At 47.8% G+C, this 10,000-nt stretch overlaps 1 protein-coding gene across 1 annotated transcript in view; it reads left to right on the forward strand.

The window, feature by feature from the left end:
* The window catches only part of LOC125029826, a 56,716-nt gene that overhangs the window by 32,252 nt on the left and 14,464 nt on the right, over positions 1 to 10,000 (forward strand). Inside the window, exons 2-3 of the mRNA XM_047620000.1 lie at positions 2,435 to 2,532; positions 9,973 to 10,000. The exon at positions 9,973 to 10,000 is cut by the window's right edge and continues 81 nt beyond it. Of these exons, the coding sequence (XP_047475956.1) occupies positions 2,435 to 2,532; positions 9,973 to 10,000 (126 nt within the window). The remainder of the gene's footprint in view (positions 1 to 2,434; positions 2,533 to 9,972) is intronic.

Below are 10,000 nucleotides of genomic sequence, written 5' to 3' on the forward strand. Positions count from 1 at the left end.
ACACATTTTACAGCGTGTATTAGATTGTCTTTCGTTATTCAGTGACGTAATTTGACCAGATCAGTGAGTCATTTGATTAAAATCTAGAACACTACAACGGTTTATACCCGTCACAGCAGGCTTGGTGAACTTTTATATAAACGGACTTTGCCATTTATATTCCGTAAGATGAAAATGAATTGACAAATTGTTTGTCTTTAAGCAGATATGAGAGTCGTATATAGTTTTATTGCTGTCGTCTTTATTGTAATCAGAGCAAATGAAATTAACATACTTTGTCTCAGAATACCGATGGCTGTATCAGATATAGATGTATTGCTGTTATTTTAGCATACCCGTCACGCGGAATATCCTTAAAAAGTGTTAGGATATTCCGCGTGACGGGCGGTGACTGTGCGTTTGGCTACGTTATCCTTCGTGTTAACTCCACTGTGCGTTCAAGGTGGATGAGCGCTGAAAAAAAAAGTGTGTCCGTCGTGTAATGGGAGTTGGCGGTGTGCGGCTGGCTACCTGGGACAAGTGTGCCAAGTTTTGCTGTTTCTTTGTGCGTGGGTCTTTGCGCTCCCCCCCCCCCCACCCCCCACCCGCTTTCCCTACACGATGCCATACTCTTTTTGCCTTGAGTCAAAGCGATTTTTTTTTTCTCTCTCTCTCTCTCTCCCTCCCAGTCTCTCTATATATCTATCTCTCTCTTTCTCTCCCTTTCTTCCTCCTTCAACCCCCTACCCTTCCACCCCTTTCCTCCTGTCCCTCCCTTCGTTTTCCCTTCCTTCCCCCTGTCCCTCCCTCCCCTCCCCTTCGTTTTCCCTTCCTTCCCCCTGTCCCTCCCTCCCCTCCCCTTCGAGCGTGTGCCCCCCGGCCCTCCCGTTCCTCCCGGCCGGCGTGTTCGGAGTCCCCATATGACGCCCGAGATCGCCGCCATTCACGCGACCAATTCAAATATTAATGGATTCCAGAGGGGCGTCGCCCTTTCATCTCCGCCCTCAGCAAGAGAGCGGCGCGAATGGTCGATGGATGGCGAGAGGGAGGCAAGGGAGGGAGAGGGAAAGCGGGAGGGGAGGGAGGGAGAGGGAAAGCGGGAGGGGAGGGAGGGAGAGGGAAAGCGGGAGGGGAGGGAGGGAGAGGGAAAGCGGGAGGGGAGGGAGGGAGAGGGAAAGCGGGAGGGGAGGGAGGAGAGGGAAAGCGGGAGGGGAGGGAGGGAGAAGGGAAGCGGGAGGGGAGGGTGGGAGAAGGGAAGCGGGAGGGAGGGAGGGAGAAGGAAGCGGGAGGGAGGGGGAGGGAGGGAGGGAGAGGGAAACAGGGGAGGGGAGAGAGGGAAACGGAGGGGAGGGAGGGAGGGGAAAGGGAAAGGGGGGTAAGGGAGGGAGGAGGGAAGGAGGGAGAGGGAAAAACCCCCCCACCAAAAAAATCCCCCGCCCCACCCCCCCACCCCCCACACCCCCCAACACCAACCCCTTTACAAAGGAAAAAAAAACAAAAGAAAAAAAAAAAAAAAAAAAAAGGGGGGGGGGAAAAAAAAAGGGGGGGGGGGTTTTTGATTTTGGGGGGTAAAGGGAAAAGGGGTGTTATTAATTTGGGGGGGAATCCCCAAAAATTATATTTTATTGGGGGTTTTGTTTTTTAAAAAAACATTTGGGTTAGGAAGGGGGGGAAAAAAACAAAAAACAAAAAAAAAGGGGGGGAAAGGGGAAAAAACCCCAAAAAAAAACCCCGCCCCCCCCCAAAAAAACCCCCCGGGGGGGGGCGGGGAAAAAAAAAGGGGGGCAAAAACCCCCCCCCAAAAAAACGAGAGGGAGAAAAACGAAGGGAAAAAAAGGGGGCCCCAGGGGGGGGGGGGGGGGGGGGGGGGGAAAAGGGGGGGGGGGGGGGGGGGGGGGGGGGGGGGGGGAAAACCCCCAAAGGAAAAAACCGGAAAAAAAAGAAAAAAAAAAGGGGGGGAAAACCCGAAAAAAAAAAGAGGGGAAACGGAGGAGGCCCGAGGGGGGAAAAGCAAAGAAAGAGGGGGAAAGGGGGGGGGGAAAGACCCCGGAGGAAAAAACCCCCCAAAGAGGAGGGGGAAAAAAGGAGAAAACCCCGGGGGGGGGGAAGAAAGGAAGGGAGGGGGAAAGGGGGGGGAAAGAAGAGGGTGTAAGGGAGGATGTCGTATTCCCTGCCTGTTTTATGTTTCGAAATCTATGTAAATTGAATATTTTGGTCGCTCTGCAGGCAGTATGATGAGTGTGGCTGTTGTTTAGGCCCATTTCCAATAGGTGAAGTAGCAGTTACATGTTTCTGAATTATATAGATTGAAAATTTAGTGTCGGTTTTATGGAATTCTTAGTCTATTACACGCATTAGAATATGATGATTTGAATATCGGTTGTGTGTGTGTCTTTTGATGTTGTTTTTCCCCCGAAGGAGTACGATTTAACTAATTCTATTTGGTGTTTTTCAGAACGGACATTCGGGAGCGCGAGTTCGAGGAAGAGGAGCGCGAGGAGCTCTTGGGCTCGGACGATGAGGAGCAGGAAGACCCCTTCGACTACTGCAAGGGTGAGTGAGGCTCGAGTGGAGGGATTCCGTGGGCTCGGCCGGGCGGGAGGGCTGAGGGGAGGTGGGGTAGGGTGGGGGGCTCTCGGTCGCCTGTCCTCGGGCTCGGACTCGACCAGTGTCACGCTTGGCTGACCGCGGCGGAGCCCTCGGTCTTGTGGGAGATTCCCAACTCTCGGGCATCGGGGTCGGGCAGGGCCTTGGGAAAGATGAATAGGATCAGGTGAACATCTGCTTCGGTGATGAACTTGATTGGGTGATCATCGGCTTTAATGACATTGAATTGGTGTATATCGGGTGCTGGCGGTGACCTGCACGACAGCCTAGGCAGCAACGTGGCTGAGCATGTTTCCGAGATGACCTTGACCTGTATATCCGGTGGAGGGCAAGATCGGAGGAAGAGCGGGGAAGGGGGTGGCAGGTATGGGGCATGACCTTAACCTAGACGTGCCATACGCCGCATACCAACCGAGGAGTGCCCCTCTTCACCTTTTTTTTCTCTCTCTATGAAAGAAATCATTGGAAAGTGTGCTTCTTGGCACTCCCGGCCTAGGTGGCGTTGACTGATAGGGACGATCGAGTCAAAGGCAGCAGTTGCGGAGGTGGGAAGGTGATGCCCAAGATTCTGTCATAAGTATGCTTCTCTCGAGCGTGTGGTTCCCGAAATAGCCCGCCTCGAGTAGCCTCAGCACACAAATAGGTTTGGGCCCGCGCCAGCGTTCATCACGATTATGCGGAGGGATATTGTTGAAAACTAGGGTTTATTATGACCTACATATTTCCATGCATTGCAAGCTCGCTCATCGTCGCTCTCAGTCTCTCCTTCTCTCATCTCTCCTCTCTCTCTCTCTCCTCCTTCTCATCTCCCCTCATCTCCACCTCTCTCGAATCACTCTCTCTCTCCTCTTCCCTCTCCTCTCTCTCTCCCTCTCCTCTCCCTCCCCTCAGTCCCTCCCCTCTCCTCCCTCTCCCTCTCCCCTCTCTCTCTCTCATCTATCTAATCTTTCTCTCTCTTTCCTCTCTTTTATCTTTCTCTCTCCTTTCTCTCTCTCTCCTCTCATCCTCTCTCTCCTCTCTCTCCATCGTCTCCCCTCTCTCATCTCTCTCATCTTTCTCTTTCTCTCTCTCTCTCTCTCTTTTTTTCTCTCTCTCTTTTTCTCTCCTCTCTCTTTTTTTTTCTCTCTCTCATTTTTTCTCCCTCTCCTCTCTCGTCTCTCTCTCCTCTCTTCTCTCTCTTTTCTCTCTTTTCTCAAACTTCTCTCTCCCTCTCTCATTTTTTTTTTTCTCTCTCTCCTTTTTCTCTCTCTCCTCTTTTTTTTTTCTCTCTCTCCCTCTTTTCCCCCCCCCTCTCTCTCTCTCTTTTCTTTTTTTTTCTCTCTCTCTTTTTTTTCTCTCTCTCTCTCTTTTTTTTCTCTCTCTTCACTCTTTTTCCTCTCTCTCTCTCTCTCTTTTTCTTTCTCTCTCCTTTTTTTTTTTTTTTTTTCTCTCTCTTTTTCTCTTCCCACTTACTCTTTTTCTCTCTTTTCTCATTTTCCTCTCTCTCCTCACTTTCCCTTCTCTCTCTCTCCTCTCTCTCTCCTAATCTCCTCTCTCTCTCCTCTCTCATCAATCTCTCCTCTTCTCTCTCTCTCTCTCTCTTCTCTTTCTCTCTCTTTCTCTTTTATCTCTTTCTGTTCTCTTTCTTCTCTCTCTCTCTCTCTTCTCTCGTCTCACTCTCTCATCTCTCTCTCTCTCAATCTCTCTCTCCTTGTCTCTCTCTCTCTCTCCTCTTTTTAAAAAAATTAAAATCTTTCTCTCCTCTTTTTTCTTCTCTCTCTCTCTTTTAAAACTTTCCTCTCTCATCTTTTTATCTTTCTCTCTCCTTCTTTTTAAAAAAAATTTTTCTCTCTCCTCTTTTCTTTCCTCTCTCCTCCTCTTTTTAAAACTTTCTCTCTTCTCCTCTGTTTTTAATCTTTTCTCTCTCTCCTTTTAAAAAAATTCTTCTCTCCTCTCTCTTTTAAACTTTCTCTCTTTTCTCTTTTTAATCTTTCCTCTCTCTCTTTTTTATCTCTCTCTTTCTCTCTCTCTCTCTCTCCTCTTTCCTCTCTCTCCTATCTCTCCTATTCTCCTCTCTCTCTCTTCTCTTCGCTCCTCTCTCTCCCTCCCTCAACTCTCCTTCTCTCTCTCTCCCCTCCATTTCTCTCTCTCTCTCTCTCTCTCTCATTTTCTCTCTCACCCCTCTCTCTCTCTCTCTCATTTTCTCTCTCTCTCTCTCTCTCTCTCTTTCTCTCTCTCTCTCTCCTCTCTCTTCTCCCCTCCTCCTCTTTCTCTCCTCTCTCTCTTTCTCTCTCTCTCCCCTCCCCCCTCCCTCCCTCCCCCCCCTCCCTCCCCCCCCCCCCCCCCCCCCCTTTCTCCCCCCCTCCCTCCCTCCCCCTCTTCCTCTCTATCTTTTATCTTTACTCTCTCCCTCTCCCTTCCCTCACTACTTATCTAATTAACTCTCCTCCTTCCCTTTCCCATCTCCCTTCCCCTTCCTCCCTTCCTCCCCCTTTCCCTCCCCGCCCCCTCCCCCCCCCTCCTCTCCCTCTCCCTTCCTCCCTCTCCCACCCCCCCCTCCCTTTCCCCCTCTCCCACCCTCCCTCCCTTCCTCCCCTCTCCCACTCTCCCTCCCCTTTCCCCCCCTCCCACTCCCCCCCTTCCTCCCTTCCTCCCCCTCCCACTCCCCCCCCCCTTCCTCCCCTCCCACTCTCTCTCTCTGTCTCTCTCTCCCCTCCTCTCTCTCCCCCCCTCTCTCTTCCCTCTCCTCTTCTCTCTCTCTCTCTCTCTCTCGTCTCCTTTTCCCCTTTCCCCCTTCTCCCCTCTCTCTCTCCCCCCTTTTCCCCTCATCTCCCCTCTCGTCCTCTCTCTCTCTCTCTCCTTCTCTCTCTTCTCTCTTGTCCCTCTCTCTCTCTCTCTTCTCCCCTCTCTCCTCTCCCCACTCCTCTCCTCTCCTCTCTCTCTCTCTCTCTCCTCTCCCTGTCCTCCTCTCTCTATCTCTCTGTCCTCCCCTCTGTCCTCTCTCTCTCTATCTCTCGTCCTCTCTCCTCTCTCTTCTCTCTCTCTCCTCTCGCTCCCTCTCTTCCTCTCTCTCTCTCTCTCTCTCTCTCTCTCTCTCTCTCTCTCTCTCTCTCTCTCTCTCTCTCTCTCTCTCTCTCTCTCTCTCTCTCTCTCTCTCTCTCTCTCTCTCTCTCTCTGTCCTCTCTCTCTCTCTCTCTCTGTCCTCTCTCTCTCTCTCTCTCTCTCTCTCTCTCTCTCTCTCTCTCTCTCTCTCTCTCTCTCTCTCTCTCTCTCTCTCTCTCTCTCTCTCTCTCTCTCTCTCTCTCTCTCTCTCTCTCTCTCTCTCTCTCTCTCTCTCTCTCTCTCTCTCTCTCTCTCTCTCTGTCCTCTCTCTCTCTCTCTCTCTCTCTGTCCTCTCTCTCTCTCTCTCTCTCTCTCTCTCTCTCTCTCTCTCTCTCTCTCTCTCTCTCTCTCTCTCTCTCTCTCTCTCTCTCTCTCTGTCCTCTCTCTCTCTCTCTCTCTCTCTGTCCTCTCTCTCTCTCTCTCTCTCTCTGTCCTCTCTCTCTCTCTCTCTCTCTGTCCTCTCTCTCTCTCTCTCTCTCTGTCCTCTCTCTCTCTCTCTCTCTCTCTCTGTCCTCTCTCTCTCTCTCTCTCTCTCTCTCTCTGTCCTCTCTCTCTCTCGCTGTCCTCTCTCTCTCTCTCTCTCTGTCCTCTCTCTCTCTCTCTCTGTCCTCTCTCTCTCTCTCTCTCTCTCTCTCTGTCCTCTCTCTCTCTCTCTCTGTCCTCTCTCTCTCTCTCTCTCTCTCTCTGTCCTCTATCTCTCTCTCTCTCTCTGTCCTCTCTCTCTCTCTCTCTCTCTGTCCTCTCTCTCTCTCTTTCTCTCTCTGTCCTCTCTCTCTATCTTTCTCTCTCTGTCCTCTCTCTCTCTCTCTCTCTCTGTCCTCTCTCTCTCTCTCTCTCTGTCCTCTCTCCCTCTCTCTCTCTGTCCTCTCTCCCTCTCTCTCTGTCCTCTCTCCCTCTCTCCCTCTCTCACTCTCTCCCTTCCTCCTCCCTTCCTCCTCCCTTTCCTCCTCCCTTCTCCTCCTCCTCCTCCCTTCCTCCTCCTCCTTCCCCTCACCACCACAACCTCAGTGTTGGTGTACATTGATTAACCCACTGCCGCCGGGGAAAATTAATAAAAAATGTGGAAAATGCTGTGCTCATTTTCTATATTTTTGTGAAATGTTTCTGCACATAGATGGCTCTGCTAGTGTTTAGCCACAAAGGAGTCAATTAGCAGACCTTGTGACCTCAAATGATTTGAATTGTCGGGAAAAATGTATTATTTACTAGTGCTATGAATATCGATGGTGTTATTTTTATTACAAACATTATAATTACTATAATGTAATAAACATTGGTAGCAGCAAAATAAGATAATGTAAAATATTTTCGTAAATCAAAGAAAAGGGTATACGGGCAAGACAGACAGTACTCGTAAGTGGCTCATTGGTGACTTAGTACAAGTGTAGCCATCTATGTGTAAAATCAATCAAACAAGTACTCACAGTGGGAATAGCACGTACGTACAGGTTATGCCCGTCGGCATTGGGTTAAAAAGAAATAATGAATATCATAAAGTCACTGACATTTTCAATCAGATTGTTTCTCACTAACTACTTTTCTAGTTAAGAGACATTCTGATAGTTAATAGAGAAGAACAAACATATTCATAACTTATCATTGTGAGGGCATGTTCAAAGAGGCCATAGAAATGAAGGATGTGAACTAACTCTGAGGCACATAGCTATGGGTGATAGAGCACGCAGGAGCACAATTCACCTGCACCTATATCCGTGCCTTCCTTTGGCTTCCTCTGGCCCTCATTTTCCCACGTCTGCTCTCTCTCACGCTTTGTGACGGTGGGGTGTTGCTGCCAGGTCCTGTTTTGGCGCTTCCATTGTTTGTTGTTTTTGTGACTCTTAAGTGCTACCTTAGCATGGCTAGGAATTGGCAAATTGTAACCAAGGATTGATAGAGTGCAGAGAGGGGGATGAGGGAATGATTCAAATGGAGATTTAGGTAGAGATTGAAAGAAATCTTGTATTAAGTGAAAGAAGAGAATAAAAGGTAAGATAAAGAGAGGATTAAGAAGGAATGGTAAGATAAGGGCTGAAGTGGGAAAAATATTTAAGGTAGGTGAGATGAAAGAGGGAGCCCATTATTAGAGAGGGGAGAGGGGAAAGAAGCCTAGGCTTGGAGAAAGAAGGAATGAGTTAATGGTGTAAAGTTATAGATGTAACATGGCTGATAAGGGAGAAACATTTTGACAGAATCTATTTTCACTGACAGATTACTATTAGAAGGACTTCATGAATAACTGGTTTAAGTGAACAAGTAAGATTTCAAGTGCAAAGCCAGAGCATGAGACTTAAGTGAGAGGTACGCTTCAGTTGGTACAGCTGGTGGAGGGAAGACCTGGCATGGCCTGGATTAGTAGTTCACTTGTCACACCCAGCCCACCACACATCGCCTCAGCACTGGCTATAGTTAGCATCTTTAGGAGTGTTATATATGGCACAGTGATACACAGTAATCTTAGACTTTTTCTTGTGTTTTTGTTCTAATGAAAAAAATTATGTTAGTTTTGAAGTGGATTATGACTGACAACAAAAATTGGACATGAGTTCTAGTTACTCTGGCCATAGAATGGATCAGCCCACAGTGGATACAAGGCCTTCACGTCGGACCACTGCCAGGGGCAAAAGAAGACCACCTATTATTGGTAACACTACCAGTGCTCCTACAGAGAGGGACTATGATGATGATAAAAGTGGTGGTCCTTTCTCTAGTAAATTATTGGATCCTTCCCATAGAAATGTTACACCACCATCAAAAGCAGTCAGCCAGGAAGTGAAAAATAATAAGGCACAGCTTGTTGGGAATAGAAGTGGTGAATTAAATGTGATACAGACTAATGAGAAGTTGCCCAAAAGTCCTGCTAGCAGTGATAATGATAAGGTCAGTAGTAGATCAAGCAAAATTAGATCCGAGTTCTTGAAAGGCAAGTCTCAAAGCTTTAGCAGTGAAAGCAGCAAAGCCTACTTTGGGAAATTATCTATTAAAATTTCATCAAAAAATAAGAGGGAGGATGTTGAGTTTGCTGGAAGTGGAAATCTTCCCAATGCCAAGATAGCAAGACAGAGCCAAACTCCATCCCCAATCGCTCAGCGTAGAGCTGTGCTACAACGCTTTTCACAAAGTTGCTCCTTTGTGCAGGAGGATGATTTGCCAAAGAAGGGCCTTGCAGATGCCCAGAAACAAGAAAAGAGGCAGAATACAGCCAGAAAGCTGATGAGAAAGCAAACCTCTTCAGATCAAAGCAGGAGTAGAGGCACCTCCCCAGACAATCAGGCCTTCCATCATAATAGCTACAGAAGACCAGAGAAACAGAATTCCAGCGAGCAGAGCAGGAGTTCAACACCTGATTCAAGTCACGGTAATGTTGGCCTCAAGAAGCAAAGTAACTCTGTTGATGAAGTTTACCAGGGAAGGTTTGACATCCTGTGGCGGCACAAGGCTGATGCACTAAGGGAACGGTCTCCTTTGGCCAGTAATAAAAAGGGAGAGAATTCAGATACGGCAGGGAAACAAGTTCAGAAATCAAGTATGGTTTTGAAAGTCAGGCCAAATGTCCCCAAAAGACAAGGAAGCCTTGATAGCAATATATCCTCTCCAGACATGCAGGAGGCTAAGTACAGTATTACCTCTGAAAAAAAGCAACATCATAATAATGGGACACCAAAACTGAGACGTCAGAAACAGATATGTATAGAGGAGTCAGAGGGAAATGGAAGTAAAGAAATTTCAACTTTGTACAAGTCATCACCATCCTTAGTGGTTACAAAAACTGAGAATACAATGGAAGTCTGTGAAATCAATAGTCGAGCAAAATCGGTACCCCCACAGCTTGGATTAGAGAAAACAAAATCTGAGGAAGATTGGGAAAAGGATTTGTTGGAGGTATTAGATGCGCAGGCAGTGTCTGCCAGTAACTCACCTGCTACAACACCCGATGGTATCCGCCGCCCGGGTATACTTCGGCGCCTGAAATCTTTTTCAGGAACAAAAAAACGTAAAAGCACAAATGAATATGGCAAAGGTATGCTAGTTGCCTTCGGTTGTGATGGTTGGTAGCAACAGTTTCAGAATGATTTAACTTGTTAGATGATAAGCCTAAGGGCTGGTGGATGCGTGTTCTTGCTCTTTTTCTAGACCCTGACCTAAGAGCTTCCAGATTAATAGAAGCATTTATATACTGTTGAATTATTTTAAGGATAATTTGTTTGTCATTTGTCATGGAAAAATAACCTGTATGCTCTTTTTATGTAGAAATCTAGCTTTGAGAGTAATGAACACAATGACTTGACTTCATCTCTTTATTTGCAGGTGGATACCATCCAGTCAAAATTGGTGA

Source organism: Penaeus chinensis, chromosome 10 (genome assembly GCF_019202785.1).
Source record: "Penaeus chinensis breed Huanghai No. 1 chromosome 10, ASM1920278v2, whole genome shotgun sequence".
Taxonomy (NCBI): Eukaryota; Metazoa; Arthropoda; class Malacostraca; order Decapoda; family Penaeidae; genus Penaeus; species Penaeus chinensis.